Below are 18,834 nucleotides of genomic sequence, written 5' to 3'. Positions count from 1 at the left end.
CAATTAAAAAAAAGAGGAGGAGTTAAAATAAAAATAGAGGAAGCATTCCATTTGTAGTAGGAAACAAAAAATAGGACATAAACTCTTTGCCTACCCATAGGTCTTGAACATTTTCCCACTTAATCTCTAACAGTTTTTGTTTTACATTTAAGTCTATAATCCATTTTGAGTTGATTTTTGTATAAGGTAAGAAGTTTAAAATGGGTGAGGTTAAATTTCTTTGCTTATGGACGTCCACCTATTCCAGCATTATTTGTTGAAAAGGTTATCCACTGAATTGCTTTCGTAGCTTTATTAAACATCAATTGAACATATTTGTGTGAGTCTACTTATGGGCTATCTATTCTGTTTCATTGATATAGCTATCTATCTGCCAATGCTACACTGTCTTGATTACTGTAGATAACAATAAACTTTATCATTGGGTAGAGCCAGCCCTTCCCTTTGTTCTTTTTTCAAAATTGTTTTAGCTATTCTAGGACCTATGCCTTTCCATACAATTTTAAAATAAAGTTATGTAACTATATGTCTAAAAAGAAACTTGCTGGGTTTTTAAATACAAAATTCATTAACCTATATGTCAATTTGAAGAACACTAATATCTTTACTACGTTTAATCTTTCCATGCAAGAAGATGGTATGTCTGTCCATCTCTTTAAGTGTCCTTTTATTTCTTCAGCATTTTGTACTTTTAAGCATACAGATGTGTGTTCTTAAGTGTGATCTAATTTTGTCTGAAGTACTTGTAAATGGTATTGTTTTAAATTTCAGCTTCCAACTGTTGTAATTACATAAAAATCAAATTGGCTTTTTTGATGTTGATCTTATTTGCCCCAAATTAACTGAACTGACTTATTAGTTGTAGTTTTTCACAGACGCTTTTTTCTACATAGACAATCATGTGATCTGCAAATAAGGAGTCTTATTTCTTACTTTGCAATCTTTGTGCCTTTTAATACGTTTTCTTGGCTTGTGCTACTGAGAACTTCTAGTCCTCAGTTGAAGGAAAGTAGTGAGAGAAGACAACCTTGCTTTTTTCCTGATCTTTGCAGGAAGGCATTCATTGTTACATCATTAAGCATAATGTTAGCTCTAATTTTTTGTAGATGTTCTATACCAAGTTTAGGAGGTTCCCCCCATCCCTAGTTTGTAGTTTCTCAAGAATGGGTTTCAGATTTTGTCAAACACCTTTTCTGCATCAATTGATATAATTTTTCTTCTTTAGCTTGTAGATATGATAATTACATTGACTGCTTTTCCAATGTTGAACAAATTTTTACCTCAAATAAATCTCACTTCGTAGTAGTGTATAATTTTTTATACATTGTTGGATTGATTTGGTAACATTTATAAGAGGATTTTAACTTCATAAGAGATCTTGGTCTGCAGTTTTCATTTTTGTACTTTTTCTGATTTTGGTATCAGTGTAATACTAGCCTCATAAAACAAGCAGGGAAATGACTCAGTAAAATTGAGTAAAATAGATATTAATTCTTCTTTAATGTGTGGTGGACTTCTCCAGTGAAACCATCTGGGACTGCAGGTTTCATTAGGAGCTTTTTCATTACAAATTTAATTTCTTTAATGGTTATACAACTATGCAGATTGTCTATATCGTGGTTAGTTTTGGTAACATGTGGGTTTTGAGGAAGTGGTCCATTTCTTCTAAACTGTCCAATTTATGAGTATAAAGTTTTTCGAAGTATTTTCTAATTAACCTTTTAATGACTAGAAGATCTGTAGTGATAGTCTTTGTCCAATCCTGATATTGGTGATTGTTTCTTTACTTTTCTTAGTCTAATAAGAGGTTTATTAATTTCATTGAGTTTTTAAAAGAACCAGCTTTTTAATTTCATTGATTGTCCCCTGTTGTTTTAATGTTCACAATTTCACTGATTCCAATTCTTAAGTATTTCCTGTCTTCTTGCTTTGACTATATTTGGCTCTTATTTATCTAGTTTCTTGAGGAAGAAACATAGATTACTGGCTGGAGAACTTTCCTCTTCTCTAAAAATTAGTGTTTTCATGGTATATCTTCTTCTGTCCTTTTACTTTCAACCTATGTCACTGTTTTTCAAATGAATTTCTTGAGAATGGCATATGTTGGATCACTTCTAAAAATCCATTACATCAATTCCTGTCCTTTAATTGGTATATTTAGATTATTTGAGGTAATTGTTGATACCTTAGGATTTAAAACTGCCATTTTATTATTTACCTTTTGTTTGTATCTTCTGTTTATCATTCCTTCCTATTTCTCCTTTCATGCCTTATTGTGATTACCTGAGCACTTTTTAGGATTCCATCTTAATTTACAGTGTTTGTTTTTTTTTTTAATTTTTTTTTTAATTTTTTTTGGGGGGTACACCAGGTTCAATCATCTGTTTTTATACATATATCCCAGTATTCCCTCCCTTCCTTGACGCCCCCCACCTCGAGTCCCCCCCACCCTCCCCGCCCCAGTCCTCCAAGGCATCTTCCACCCTCGAGTTGGACTCCCTTTGTTATACAACAACTTTCCACTGACTGTTTTACAGTTGGTAGTATATATACGTCTGTGCTACTCTCTCGCTTGGTCTCAGTTTCCCCTTCACCCCCCGCCCCCGCCCATACCTCGAGTTCTCCAGTCCATTCTCTGTATCTCCATCCTTGTTCTTGTCACTGAGTTCATCAGTACCATTTTCAGATTCCGTGTATGTGGGTTAGCATACAATATGTGTCTTTCTCTTTCTGACTTACTTCACTCTGTATGACATTGTAGTTCTATCCACCTCATTACATATAGCTCCATCTCATCCCTTTTTATAGCTGAGTAATATGCCATTGTATATATATGCCACATCTTCTGTATCCATTCATTTGTTGATGGGCATTTCGGTTGCTTCCATGTCCTAGCTATTGTAAATAGTGCTGCAATAAACATTATGGTACAAGTGTCTTTTGGGATTATGGTTTTCTTTGGGTATATGCCCAGTAGTGGGATTACTGGATCATATGGTAGTTGTATTTGTAGTTTTTTAAGGAACCTCCAAATTGTTTTCCATAGTGGCTGTACCAACTTACATGCCCACCAACAGTGCAGGAGAGTTCCCTTTTCTCCACACCCTCTCCAACATTTGTAGTTTCCAGATTTTGTGATGATGGCCATTCTGACGGGTGTGAGGTGATACCTCATTGTGGCTTTGACTTGCATTTCTCTGATGATTAGTGATGTTGAGCATCTTTTCATGTGTGTGTTGGCCATCTGTATGTCTTCTTTGGAGAAATGTCTATTTAGGTCTTCTGCCCATTTGTGGATTGGGTTATTTGCTTTTTTGGTATGAAGCTGCATGAGCTGCTTGTATATTTTGGAGATTAATCCTTTGTCCGTTGTTTCATAGGCAATTATTTTTTCCCATTCTGAGGGTTGCCTTCTAGTCTTGTTTATGGTTTCTTTCACTGTGCAAAAGCTGTTAAGTTTCATGAGGTCCCATTCATTTATTCTTGATTTTATTTCCATGATTCTAGGAGGTGGGTCAAAAAGGATCTTGCTTTGATGTATGGCATAGAGTGTTCTGCCTATGTTTTCCTCGAGGAGTTTTATAGTGTCTGGCCTTACATGTAGGTCTTTAATCCATTTGGAGTTTATTTTTGTGTATGGTGTTAGGAAGTGTTCTAATGTCATTCTTTTACATGTTGCTGTCCAATTTTCCCAGCACCACTTTTTGAAGAGGCTGTCTTTTTTCCATTGTATATTCGTGCCTCCTTTTCAAAGATAAGGTGCCCATATGTGTTTGGGCTTACTTCTGAGTTCTCTATTCTATTCCATTGATCTTCCTTTCTGTTTTTGTGCCAGTACCATACTGTCTTGATCACTATGGCCTTGTAGTATAGTTTGAAGTCAGGAAGCCTGATTCCACCTACTCCATTTTTCCTTCTCAAGATTGCTTTGGCTATTCGGGGTCTTTTGTGTTTCCATACAAATCGTAAGATTTCTTGCTCTAGTTCTGTGAAAAATGGCATTGGTAATTTGATCGGGATTGCATTGAATCTGTAAATTGCTTTGGGTAGTACAGTCATTTTCACGATGTTGATTCTTCCAATCCAAGAACATGGTATGTCCCTCCATCTGTTTGTGTCGTCTTTGATTTCTTTCATCAATGTCTTAAAGTTTTCTGCATACAGATCTTTTGCCTCCTTAGGCAGGTTTATTCCTAGGTATTACAGTGTTTTTGAGTACACTATTTTGAATTCTTTAGTGGTTGCTCTGAGTGTTTCAATATACAGATGTAACTTATCACAGTCTACTGGTATTGGCATTTTATCATTTCAAGAGAAATACAGAAACTCTACTTCCATTTAGGCACCTTTACCCTCTCACATTTTAAATATGATTATGTTCATTATTTACTTAACATATGTTGTGCACCACATCAGTGTTATAATTTTTGCTTCAACCTTCAAATGTGATTTGAGAAAATCATAAGAAAATATCAGCTAATCTATTTACCCATTCTGCTGTTGTTCTTCCTTTCTGAATTTTCAAGCCTTTTTCTCTTATCATTTCCTTTCTCTTTGGAAAACTTATTTAGCCATTCTTTCAGGTAGGTTTTCTAGTGACAAATTCTTTTATTTTTCTTTTGTCTGAGTACCTGCTTATTTCCCATTGATTCCTAAAGGATAATTTGACTGGATGTAGACTTTATGCCTGGTAGTTCTTTCTTTCAGCACTTGAAAAATGTTGTGCCACTTCCCTCTGGAGTCAATGACCACCCCGCCCACCTTAAATGTTTTTTATTGTTGATGGTACTTTTCAGTTCTGTAATATCCATTTGGTTCCTTTTTGTAATTTCTATTTTCCTCATTTGTTCAAAGAGAATTAGTAATTGGTTATTGACACATTTTTATGATTAGCTACTTTAAAATCCTTGACAGATAATTCCAGCACGTGATTACTCTTCATGTTGATGCCTGTTGACTGTTTTTTCCTCATTCAGGTTGTGATTTTCACTGATCTTGGTATGATGAGTGACTTTTGACTGTTCCCAGGATGTTCTGGATATTATATTATGAGACTGTGAATCCTATTTAATCTTTTTAAACAGACGTTCTCTTATTGAGCTGTAGTATAAGGGCCATATGTTCAGCTTCTTGCTGGGCCCCACTGACACCACTCCGGCAAAAGTGAAACACTGATTCCCACTGCCTCATTGAAGACACTGAGGTAGAAGTTTAGCTCTTCTCTTAACCTTGCTGAAACCTTTCCGGTGAAAGTGAGGTATCGCTTTGCTCCATATTGTTGTTAATATGAGTAGATGTTCAGCTCGCTGCTGGACCCTGTTAACACTGAGAGGAGAAGCAGAAGGTTCACTCATACCCAGAGTGCAGCAACATCTCCACTGATGTTGATGCATACGACGGTGGAGTGTCATCTCCCTTAAAGCTCTCATTAACACAGTAAAGGGAGGGTGAAGTAGAGTGGTGACTACTGTCTCTTAGCAGTAGTCTTGCAATATCTCTTTGCCTTACTTCTGCTGGGTGGGGGGAGTCTTGGCTCATCACTGGAACCTACTGACACTACCCTGCAGGAGGAATCAGAGCATAACCTGTTTCCACTGTGCTGGTGACAGAAGATCAACTGCCCACTTGGTCCCCCTTCCATATTCTGGCAGGGAAATTAGAGAACTGCCTATTTTGCCATGCAAGAGATGGAAGGATAACTAACTCCCTGATCACCCTGGGAGGAGGGGGAGTGGATCAGAGATCTGCCTCCTGCTTCTGTGGGGTGGCAGGGGGTGAGGTGGAAGATCAGCTCCCTGCCTGAGTCTGTTGAAACTGTGGGGAAGTTAAGTAGTTTCCCCATTGTCATCTGGCTGGAGTAGGGAGGGTATGCCAAAAAGGCTTTCTGTTCTGTTAGTCCACCCCTGTCTTGGTCCTCTGGCTGGAGGGAACAGACTTTTCTAGGTGCTTTTCTTCTCTGCCTGCTGGTGGTTCCAGGTTGGAGGCTGGATTAAACGGGAGACAAAAAGAAACCCAGGTAACTCACCGCCATGTCATTCCTCAAATCCTGAAGTCATTAGGCAGTCAGCTTTCTTCTTCCTACTTTTCAGAGTCTTTCTATGCTTGTTTATTTTTTAATGTCCAGGGATTTTTAATTGTAAGAGGAAAGATTTTGGAGCAACAGGGCTACTCCGCCTTGGCTAGAACCAGAAGTCTACTCAGTAGGTACACTTTTGAACTTGACAAACTTAGTGTAATATTATCTGGAACAATTAATACATGAGGCAACAGAATAAAAAAGAAAAACAACATTCAACCTTTCCTAATATCCAAAAAAAGCACTATGATCACCATAGTATGGTGCTAGCAAAGGAACAATAGATAGATCAATGAAACAAAAGTTCAGGGAAAGAGAGATTTGTGTATGTGTGTGTCTAGGCATATGAAAATTTAGTATATGGTACACGAGGCAATTCAAACCAATGGGGGAAAAGATTGATTTTTCAATGAATTGGGCTGGGAAAATAGACATTTTGGAAAATATTATGAAAGTATAGTCATCCCATTTGTAAATAAAAACAAATTTATACTAATATAAATTACAAATAGATTAAAGAGTTAATATTCAAATATCTCTAAATTCACCCAAGTGGCAATATAAATTGGCATAACTATCTTAGAAAATAGTTTGATTTCATCCAGAAAATATGCATTATTAAAACTCAGGAATCCCATTCCTCACTGTGTACTTCAGAGAAACTCTTACGCAGGATATTTTTATAAGAATTTTATAGCATCGTTTTTTCATAATAGCTCCAAATGGAAATAAGTTGAATGTCCAGCAAAAGAAGGATGTCTCAATAATTTGTGGTACAATGCACTATTTTACAGCAAAAAATTAAGAGAAACAAAAATAAATGATAATATTTAGGTATGTATACATTTATAGTAAAACTAAATAAAAGCAAGGAACTGAGAAGGATAAAAATTCAGGATATTGGGTGAAAGAGATGGCTGTGATTGGGCCAGGAATGTATTTGCTTTTTATCACTTAAGGCTTTGGCCAAGCAGCCATTCACTATGAGGTGGTTAATTGTAATTAATAAATGTATGTTTAATTCAAACTAGGTATGAACTAAATAATGATTTCTGGTGCCAGAAACATTGTGAAAGATTACCACATCTGACAAAAATTGAATTTTCATAAACCAATCATATCTTTTTTTTTTTTTACAACTCTTTATTGGAATATAATTGCTTTACACTCTTGTACCAGTTTTTGAGATACACCAAAGTGAATCAGCTCTATTTATACATATATCCCCATATCCCCGCCCTCCCATGACACCCTCCCACCCTCCCTACCCCAGCCCTCTAAGTCATCACCCATCATCGAGTTGATCTCCTTATGTTATGCAGCAACTTCCCACTAGCTATCTATTTTACATTTGGTAGTGTACATATGCCAATGCTACTCTCTCACTTCGTCCCAGCTTCCCCTTCGCCCTCCACCCAACCCCGTGTCCTCAAGTCCGTTCTCTACATCTGCATCTTTATTCTTGCCCTGTCACTGGGTTCATCAGTACCAGTACCATTTCTTTAGATTCCATATACATGAGTTAGCATACAGTACTTGTTTTTCTCTTTCTGACTTACTTCGCTCTGTATGACACTCTCTAGGTCTATCCACCTCATTACAAATAACTCAATTTCATTTCTTTTTATGGCTGAGTAATATTCCATTGTATATGTGTGCCACATTTTCTTTATCCATTCATCTGTTGATAGGCATCTAGGTTGCTTCCATGTTCTGGCTATTGTAAATAGTGCTGCAATGAACATGATGGTACATGTTTCTTTTGGGATTATGGTTTTCTCTGGGTATATGCCCAGAAGTGGGGTTGCTAGGTCATATGGCAGTTCCATTTTTAGTTTTTTAAAGAACCTCCAAACTGTTTTCCATAGTGGATGTACCAACTTACATTCCCACCAACAGTGCAGGAGGGTTCCCTTTTCTCCACACCCTCTCCAGTATTTATTGTTTCTACATTTTTTTTTAAAGAACTTTTATGGAGATACAACTGACATACAATAAACTGCATATATTTAAAGTGTATAATTTGATATTTTTTTCCTTATTAGTAATGTATATATGGCAATCCCAATCTCCCAATTCATTCCCCCCCAACCCTCCCTGCTTTCCCCACTTGGTGTCCATATGTTTGTTCTCTACATCTGTGTCTCTATTTCTGCCTTGCAAATTGGTTGATTTGTACCATTTTTCCATATTCCGCATATATGTGTTAATATACGATATCTGTTTTTCTCTTTCTGACTCACTTCACTCTGCATGACAGTCTCTAGGTCCACCCATGTCTCTACAAATGTCCCAATTTCGTTCCTTTTTACAGCTGAATAATATACCATTGTATGCATATACCACATCTTCTTTATCCATTCATCCGTTGATGGACATTTAGGTTGCTTTCATGTGCTGGCTATTGCAGATAGTGCTGCAATGAACATTGGAGTGCATGTGTCTTTTTGAATTATGGTGTTCTCTGGGTATATGCCCAGCAGTGGGATTGCTGAGTGTTTCTACATTTTTTAATGATGGCCATTCTGACCAGTGTGAGGTGATACCTCATTGTGGCTTTGATTTGCATTTCTTTAATGAGTAGTGATGTTGAGCATCTTTTCATGTGTTTGTTAGCCATCTGCAGGTCTCCTTTGGAGAAATGTCTTTTTAGGTCTTCCACCCATTTGTGGATTGGGTTATTTGCTTTTTTGATATTAAGCTGCATGAGCTGCTTATATATTTTGGAGATTAACCCTTTGTCAGTTGCTTCGTTAGCAAATATTTTCTCCTATTCTGAGGGTTGCCTTCTTGTCTTGTTTATGGTTTCTTTTGCTGCACAAAAGCTTTGAAGTTTCATTAGGTCCCATTTGTTTATTCTTGATTTTATTTCCATTATCCTAGGAGGTGGGTCAAAAAGGATCCTGCTTTCATTTATGTCATAAAGTGTTCTGCCTATGTTTTCCTCTGGGAGTTTTATAGTGTCTGGCCTTACATTTAGGTCTTTAATCCATGTTGAGTTTATTTTTGTGTATGGTGTTAGGAAGTGTTCTATTTCATTCTTTTACATGTTGCTGTCCAATTTTCCCAGCACCACTTATTGAAGAGGCTGTCTTTTTTTCCATTGTATATTCTTGCCTCCTTTGTCAAAGATAAGGTGCCCGTATGTGTGTGGGCTCTCTACTGTGTTCCACTGATCTACATTTCTGTTTTTGTGCCAGTACCATATTCTCTTGATCACTGTGGCCTTGTAGTATAGTCTGAATTCAAGAAGCCTAATTCCACCAACTCCGTGTTTTCTTCTCAAGATTGCTTTGGCTATTCAGGGTCTTTTGTGTTTCCATACAAATCGTAAGATTTCTGTTCTAGTTCTGTGAAAAATGCCATTGATAATCTGATAGGGACTGTGTTGAATCTGTAAATTGCTTTGGGTAGTATAGTCATTTTCACAATGTTGATTCTTCCAATCAAAGAACATGGTATGTCTCTCAGGAAGCCTAATTCCACCAACTTCCTTCTCAAGATTGCTTTGGCTATTCGGGGTCTTTTGCGTTTCCATACAAATCATAAGATTTCTTGTTCTAGTTCTGTGAAAAATGTCATTGGTAATTTGATAGGGATTGCATTGACTCTGCAAATTGCTTTGGGTAGGATAGCCATTTCCACAATATTGATTCTTCCTATCCAAGAACATGGTATGTTTCTCCATCTGTTTGTATTGTCTTTGATTTCTTTCATCAGTGTCTTACAGTTTTCTGCATACAGGTCTTTTGCCTCCTTAGGCAGGTTTTTTTTTGTTTGTTTTTGTTTTTTTTTTTTAGTGTGAAAAAGATACCCTTCTTTATTTTTGTTTTTTTGGGGGGTACACCAGGTTCAATCATCTGTTTTTATACACATATCCCCGTATTCCCTCCCTTCCTTGACTCCCCTCCCCTCGAGTCCCCCCCACCCTCCCTGCCCCAGTCCTCTAAGGCATCTTCCATCCTCGAGTTGGGCTCCCTTTGTTATACAACAACTTCCCACTGACTATTTTACAGTTGGTAGTATATATATGTCTGTGCTACTCTCTTGCTTCGTCTCAGTTTCCCCTTCACCCCCCGCCCCCTCCCATACCTCGAGTTCTCCAGTCCATTCTCTGTATCTGCTTCCTTGTTCTTGTCACTGAGTTCATCAGTACCATTTTCAGATTCCGTATATGTGAGTTAGCATACAATATTTGTGTTTCTCTTTCTGACTTACTTCACTCTGTATGACATTGTAGTTCTACCCACCTCATTACATATAGCTCCATCTCATCCCTTTTTATAGCTGAGTAATATGCCATTGTATATATATGCCACATCTTCTGTATCCATTCATTTGTTGATGGGCATTTCGGTTGCTTCCATGTCCTGGCTATTGTGAATAGTGCTGCAATAAACATTATGGTACAAGTTTCTTTGGGGATTATGGTTTTCTTTGGGTATATGCCAAGTAGTGGGATTACTGGATCATATGGTAGTTCTATTTGTAGTTTTTTAAGGAACCTCCAAATTGTTTCTTAGGCAGGTTTATTCCTAGGTATTTTATGCTTTTTGTTGCAATGGTGAATGGGAGTGTTTCCTTAATTTCTCTTTTTGCTCTTTCATTGTTAGTGTATAGGAATGTAAGAGATTTCTGTGCATTACTTTTGTATCCTGCTACTTTACTAAATTCATCAATTAGTGCTAGCAGTTTTCTGGTAGAATCTTTAGGGTTTTCTATGTATAATATCATGTTATCTGCAAAGAGTGACAATTTTACTTCTTCTTTTCCAGTTTGGATTCCTTTTATTCCATTTTCTTCTCTGATTGCTCTGGCCAACACTTCCAAAACTATGTTGAATAATAAAGGTGAGAGTGGGCACCCTTGTGTTGTTCCTGTTCTTAGAGGGAATGCTTTCAGTTTTTTCACCATTTAGAATGATGTTGGCTGTTGGTGTGTCATATATGGCTTTTGTTATGTTGAGGTAATTTCCTTCTGTGCCCATTTTCTGGAGAGTTTTTTTTATCATAAATGGATGTTGAATTTTTGTCGGAAACCTTTTCTGCATCTATTGAGATTATCATATAGTTTTTATCCTTCAATTTGTTAATATGACGTATCACATTGATTGATTTGCGTATATTGAAGAATCCTTGCATTCCAGGGATAAACCCCACTTGATCATGGTGTATAGTCTTTGTAATGTGCTGTTGAATTCTGTTAGCTAGTATTTTGTTGAGGATTTTTGCATCTATGTTCATCAGTGCCATTTTATATCTTTTTAATAGTAAGTATACACATGTATATTTATTTATACATGGTATACTATAGAGAGTATATTTCAAATTTAAACTCAATTGTACTATTTAGATAATTTAAAATTACTCATATATTAGCCAAATAAACATTACAACCAGATATTTCACATTTCCTCCAATCAAAACAGAAAGATATCAGCTGGAAATACTAATGGTGCCAACAAATACTGATGAAATATTTCATGACAGTTTTTCTTCCAACACTTTTGAAAGGAAGAATCAATTTCACATTTTTTATGCCTCAGGCCTCAAACTCTCTGAAGCTGTTTCATATACAATAACAGAAACTGATGGAATGTCATCCATGAACCATGTTTTCCACTTATTACATGTCATCCATGTCACCCACTTATTACATGTCATCCATGAACCATGTTTTTTTCAAGGAATCTCTTGAGGAAGAACTGTTATAATTCTAGAATTTAAAAAAACCACAATGCAAAAAAACTACTCCTTTAGAGAGTAGCCACTACTAAAAAGTAGGCAATATTTCTGCTAATTAATTAAACTAATAAAAGAGTATATTATTCTGTTTCTAGGATGTGCCTTCCCCACAGCAACAGTTTTGGTCCACTATTATGATCTCATAAAACTCTTAGGCAATTCCACTTACTAGCATAGCCTCAGCTAACTTTTGCATAATGACAAATCTCAATTATCAACTGAAAGACAGAATTATCTTCCTTCTGAGTCACAGACTGATTTACCCAATGGCTTAGTGGATATATGGTTTTCCAAGAGGAAGCTCAAATTCTTTAAGTCCAAAAATTACCATATTTCCTCTCAAGTTTATTCCTTCTTTTGTATTTCCTCTTTAGGTTAAGAGCGACACAATCTACTGAGATTCCCAAGGCAGAAACGTGGGTCAAAATTTCCATCTTCCCTTAAACATCCAATAAATTACCAAGTATTGTTGATTTTATTTTCTTAAATAATATTTCTTGAACCTGAGTTTTTTTCTTCAGCCTTACTGCAACTGCTTTAGTTCAAGTTTCAATCACTGCCTATATTCCCGCAATCTGGTCTCCTTTCTTATAGATGGAACCTACTCTTCTCTATTGAAATAATTTTTCTTACTCATCAAAGAAAAATCTAATAAAATCATCAGCTGATTATGCCACTTTCCTTTCTTAAAATCACATAATGGCACCCCATAGTTTTCAGTTTAAAGTTGAAATTTCTGAACATGGCATAAAGGTCCACTGATAAGTTCTACATCTCAACAATCTTTATTTTACACCCTGTGATCTGCTGTCATATTATCTCCTATTTATGCTTTCACAAGTGCTTCTGCTTCTGTACAGAATTCCAATTTGCTCAGTATACCTCTTGGAAAGATTTTACTGATTATCTTTTTAGAATGACCAAATATCCTTCCTATGTATTCCATAGAATACTTTGTTTACCTTTATCACTAACACACGTTGTGACTGTAACATAAGACAGAGCACCTTTAAGCATCACAAAAAATTAATTTCAACAAGCTCACCTTTATTAATTCCCATTTTATCTTCTGAAAAATGAGAGATCTGGATTAGACTTAAGGTTCCTCCCAGCCAAACTACTTTATGAATTTATATCAAGTTGGAAAGAGCCTCTTGACACTCCTTTTTTTCCCTACTTACTGCTAGAATATAATCATGGTATTAATTCCTGATGCCTATACAAAATACCTGAGATACTGAGAGTAACAGTATATAACATAAAGATCAATGAATTTAACTTATTTAAAAATAATGTAACCAATTTAAAGAACTATTTACTGTCTTGAATTTATTGAACTTGATTTAGAAAAGTTTGATCAAATCAAACAATAATTTGTTGAGATCTTTACATGTTGTTGTTAACAGCTTAACTCAGTCTTGTTTACCCTTGACTGTTGCTATCCAATTGTTAAATTTTATTCATGGAAAAGACAGTAAGTTCAGTTCTCAGACTGTAAACTGCTTTTAGAGATGGGCCACGTTATGCTGGAAGACTAATAGTCCACAGGATTTAGTAAAATGTTAGAGACAGAAAAGTGTACCAATGCTGTAATATTCAAAAAGTAAGGTCAATTTTTCATTTATTGTACTGTAAATTTTAATTTGAAACTGGCCTACTGTGTTATCAAAGGAAACAGGAAATATTTACCAGGAGATTATTATTTATAATTGGTGAAAGATTCTAGGGAAAAGAAATTAAAACGAGATGAAAAAAAATCCATTAGGCATACTAATGCTTATATACAGTGCTTTCTTAAGTAAATTCTCAAAGAATTTTACAAGGAAGAATTTCTTTTTTGATTTTCCTAACATGTATTGATGATGGTAGATGAAATCTCATGATGATTATCTGATATGTATATTTTAATACAAACAGGATAATTGGGAATTAAATGGTGCCCTAACACAGCCAAAGATTCAACAGTATAAAGAAAAAAACATTTCTTTGCCCACCTTCCCACCAAGATATTAAGTCTTTGTAGAGGTGAAAAATGCCATACTATACCTTGATTTCTTCTATTTCATCTGGTACTATCTTGTATGCTGATATAGTCCCACCCAACCTGAAATTAGAAGAAAAAAATATTCTCAAAACCAGCAACAGTGTATTAAAAACAAGGACTATTTCTGCTATCAGCATCAGAGTACCACCAATAATTGCCCATTACCCACCCCAATAACCATGGAGGAAAAACAACCATTTTGTACTCAGGTTTTCTATGTAGTAGTTAAAAAGGTAGATAATGAATGACTACTGAAAGAGGAAACATAAATTAGATTTTTAACCACAATTAAACTTCTCTTATTGATGGTTTTAATGATGCTCAAACTGCCACCCTTACTGATAGATTCTGTCACAGCTGAGATGTATCAAGAACAATAGCAGACATTTCTGTTTTCATGGCACCATGAAGCACACCTAGGTTTAAAATACCTATTAATTTAAAAAATCATCAGTATTCTATAGTATGGCACTCAGGCCAACTGATTCCAAATTTCATGTTCTTTCCCTTACAACACACTGCTTTCCTCACTAAAGGAAGAATCATTCTAGAGGTAGAGTGCTCTTTTATTCTAGTCAATATCTAAAAGTGGTATTACATTGGCAGTAACAGTGGTAGTTAGAGTAGTAATACTACCACAAGTAGTACACTAGTAGTTACTATACTCCAAGCATTAAATTGTCAGGTTTTATATATTTTTTTCTCATTTAACTCTCATAACCTATAATAAGGATTATGAAAAAAAGTGAGGTAAGCAATTTTTCAAAGGTCCCACAATTAGGGTTTAAGAACTCACTTCCAAAAATTGATAAGCAAATTCTAAAATTCATAAGCAAATTCAAGGAACACATAATAGTCAAACAATCTTGAAAAGAAGAAAGTTGGAGGATTTATACTTTCTGATTTCAAGTCACTACAGAGCTACAATAATCAAGGCAATGCGGAGCTGGCATTAGGACAGACATATAAAAGCAATAGAGAACAACTCAAAGTCTAGAAACAAACACATTTATGGTCCACTAGTTGTTATTTTCATTTTTATTCTATTGTAATAAATATATTTAACATTTTAACCACTTTTAATTGTACAATTGACAATTACATTCATAATGATGTGCAACCATAAATACTATCTATTTCCAAAACTCATCCATAACATAAACAGAAACTCTGTATCATTAAGGAATAACTCCTCATTTTCCCCTTCCCCCAGGCCCTGATAACTCCTAACCAATTCTGTCTTTATGAATCTGACTACTCTAGGAAACTCACATAGAGGAGTCAGACAATATTTGTCCTTTTGTGTCTGGCAAATTTCACTACTCAGCAGAGTTTTTGAGCTTTATCCACATTGTAGCATGTATCAGAACTTCGTTCCTTTTTTGACTGAATAATAATCCACTGTATGTATATATCACATTTGTTTATCCATTCATCTGTTAACTGACACAGACTGTTTCAATTTTTTGGCCACCATAAACAATGTTGCAATAAACATTAGCATACAATACCTGCATCTCTCTTTTGGGTATACACCTAGGAGGTGGAATTGCTCAACCATACGGTACTTCCATGTTTACCATTTGAAGGACTGCCAAACAGTTTTCCACAGCGGCTATACCTTTTAACACTACCACCAAGAATGCATGAGGGTTCCAATTTATCCACATCTTCATCAGTACTTGTTATTCTATTTTTTTTAACGGCTACCCTAATGGGTGTAAACTAGTAACTCATAGTTTTGAGACTCACACTTTCCTAATAAGCAGTAATACAGAGCATCTTTTCATGTTCTTATTGGCCACTTGTATATCGTCTCTAAAGAAATATCTATTCAAGTGCTCCAATAATTAAAAAAAAAAATTATTTATTTGGTTGCACTGGGTCTTAGTTGTGGCAGGCAGGCTCCTTAGTTGTGGCATGCAAAGTCTTAGTTGTGGCATGCATGTGGGATCTAGTTCCCTGACCAGGGATTGAAACCCAGGGCCCCCTGCATTGGGAGCGCAGAGTTTTAACCAATGTGCCACCAGGCAAGTCCCTCAAGTGGTCTGGCAATTTTTAAATTCGGTTCTTTGTCTTCTTGCTGTTGAGTTTTAGGAGTTTTTCATATATTCTGGATATTAAACTCTTATCTAAGATATTATTTCCAAATATTTTCTTTCATTTGTATGTTTTCTTTTTACTTTGATAATAGACTTTGAGACACAAAATCTTTAAATTTTGGTGAGGTCTAATTTATGTATTTTTTTCTTTTGTTGCTCACCTTACTGGTGTCATGCATAAGAATTCATTGCCAAATCAAGGTCTTGAAGATTTATCCCTATGTTTTCTTCGAAGTGTTTTATGGTTTTAGTTCTTCTATTTAGGACACTGATCCATTTTGAGTTAATGTTTGCATATGGTATGAGATATGGATCCCAGTTAATTCTTTTCCATGTGGAAATCCAATCACTTAGCACCATTTGTTGACAAGATTTTCTTTCCCAAAGCTGTTGTCAAAGCTTTGACTTAACATCCTTGTGTAAAATCAATTTTTCATGGATATGGGTTTATTTCTGGATCCTTAATTTTATTCTATTGATCTATCTTTATGTAGTTTTCAGTATAGAAATCTTTTACCACCTTGGTTAAATGTATTCCTGGGCATTTATTTTCAGATGCTATTTTAAATGGAGTAGCTTTGAACCCTTTTCAGATTGTTTATTGCTGGTGTATAGAAACAAATAATTTTTGTGTGTTCATCTTGTACGCTGTAACTTTGCTAAACTTGTTTATTGACTCTAGTAACTTTCTGGTGGATTCTCTAGGATTTTCTATATACAGGATCCTGTTATCTGTGAACAGAGATAGATTTACTTCTCACTTAACAGTCTGGACGCCTTTTTATTTCTTATCCTTGTCTAAATACCTTGGCTAGAGCATCCAGTGCAATGTTCAGTATCAGTGGTAAAAGCAGGTATCTTTGTCTTGTTCCAGGATCAGGGGAAAACTTTCCTTTTTTCACAACTGAACATGAAATTAGTTGTGGTGTTTTCACAAATGTCTTTTATCTGGTTAAGGAAGCTCCCTTGTATTCTTAGTTTTCTGAATGTTTTTTTTACCATGAAAGGATGATAGATTTTTGTTAAATGCTTTGTGTCAAAAGAGATGATCATGTAGTTTTTTGCTTTTCAATCTTTCCATTAATGTGGTATTATTATAGTGATTAATTTTCTTATGTTGAACTATCCTTGAATTCCTGGGGTAATCTTACTTGGTCACAGTGTATAATCCTTTTAATGTGTTGCTGGATTCAGTGCTTAATACTTCTCTGCATATTTCTGCACTTATATTCATAAGAGATATTGCCTATAATTCTTCTTTCTTGTGATGTCTTTATCTGGCTTTGGTAGCAAGGTAATTCTGGCCTCACAGAATGAGTTAGAAAGTATTCTCTCCTCTTCCATTTTCTGGAAGAGTTTGAAGAGTATAACGTTATTTCTTTAAATGTTTGGAATAATCTACTAGTGAAGTAATTTGGTCCTAGACTTTTCTTTGGTGGGAGGGTTCATTTTTTTTTTTAATTTCCAATTAATTTCTATTGGAGCATAGTTGTTTTACAACTGGTGTTAGTTTGGTGGGAGATTTTTAATTACTGATAATCTATTTACTTGTTACAGATCTGTTGAGATTTTATTTTTATGTCAGTTTAGGTAATTCATGTGTTTCTAGGAATTTGGCTATTTCATCTATCTAATTTGTGGGCATACAACTATTCACAGGATTTTTTAATAATCATTTTTATTTATGTAAGGTCAGTAGTAATATTCACATTTTTATTTCTGATGTTTTTGTGTTTTCTTTTTTGTTAATCAATCTAGCTGCTTGCCAATTTTGTTAATCTTTTCAAAGAACAAATTTTTTCTGTTGTTGCCTGTGTACTGTTTTTCTATTCTCTATTTATCTCCACCTTGATCCTTATTATTTTCTTCCTTAATCTTTTCTTTTTTCCCTGCCTCCCTCCCTTCCTTAAATTTTTGTGTTCTCATGTGTTTCAGCTGATTTTTTCCTTTTTTTTTTTTTTTTTTGCAGTGAATCATTTTAATTCCCTTTTCATTTCCTGTTTTATATATTTTAGGTATTTTCTTGGTGGTTATCATGGGGAATACATTTAATATCCTAAATTTATTGCAACCTAGTTGATTGATAACAACTTAATTAGCATTGCAAAATGTCTGCTCCTATACAAGTCTATCCTCCCACTTTTATGCTGTTGTCACAGCTAAGTTTGCTAGTTCTGGATTTAGTTTTCTCTTCCGTAGTCCTTCAGGGTATAAAGATAGCATATTTAGGGAGGATGTTTCCTCCTTTTTAGTGTGGACATTTATCACTGTAAATTTCCCTCTGAGCAGTGCTTCCACTGCATCCCATCAACTTTTGGTGGGTTATATTTTCATTTTCATTTATCTCAAGGTATTTTCTAATTAAACTTGTGATTTCTTTTTGAACCATTAGGTTAAGAGTGAATTATTTAACTTCCATATATTGTGAATTTTCTAGTTTCCATCCTTTGTTTTTTTCTAGCTGCATTCCACTGTGGCCAGAGAAAATACTTTGTATGATTTCAATTCTTTCAATTTACTGAGACTTTTTTTTTTTGTGGCCTAACATTTGGTTTATCCTGTAAAATGTTCCATGTCTTCCTTTGTATATTATCAGCAATTCTCTTCTGAAATATGACTGTGCTTGTCTCTGTTAGTTTATTCTAATAATTAAATGTGATAATACATTTCCTTCATGTAATTTCCTTTCATAGGCTTCTAATTATATGACTTTTCTGAATGAATTAATCTATGTAATAAAAACAAAGGAATTTGTAGATAGTGATTACTGCTGTTACTGAAAACAATTCCAGAAGAAAAAATATTGGTCCAAATTCATTAGGAATAGAAATATTTAAAGGTAATTCAAAGTTGCTCAGATATATTTTC

The 18,834-nt window shown here is 35.1% G+C and overlaps 1 protein-coding gene across 8 annotated transcripts in view; it reads right to left on the bottom strand.

Annotated features, from left to right (window-relative positions):
- The window catches only part of GPHN (gephyrin), a 596,826-nt gene that overhangs the window by 349,055 nt on the left and 228,937 nt on the right, over window positions 1-18,834 (bottom strand). For all 8 annotated transcript variants that reach the window (XM_057732172.1, XM_057732168.1, XM_057732171.1 and 5 more), the window contains one exon: window positions 13,867-13,924. In XM_057732172.1, the coding sequence (XP_057588155.1) occupies window positions 13,867-13,924 (58 nt within the window). The remainder of the gene's footprint in view (window positions 1-13,866; window positions 13,925-18,834) is intronic.

Source organism: Hippopotamus amphibius, chromosome 4, assembly GCF_030028045.1.
Source record: "Hippopotamus amphibius kiboko isolate mHipAmp2 chromosome 4, mHipAmp2.hap2, whole genome shotgun sequence".
NCBI lineage: Eukaryota > Metazoa > Chordata > Mammalia > Artiodactyla > Hippopotamidae > Hippopotamus > Hippopotamus amphibius.
This window is presented reverse-complemented; position numbering and strand designations above follow the sequence as displayed.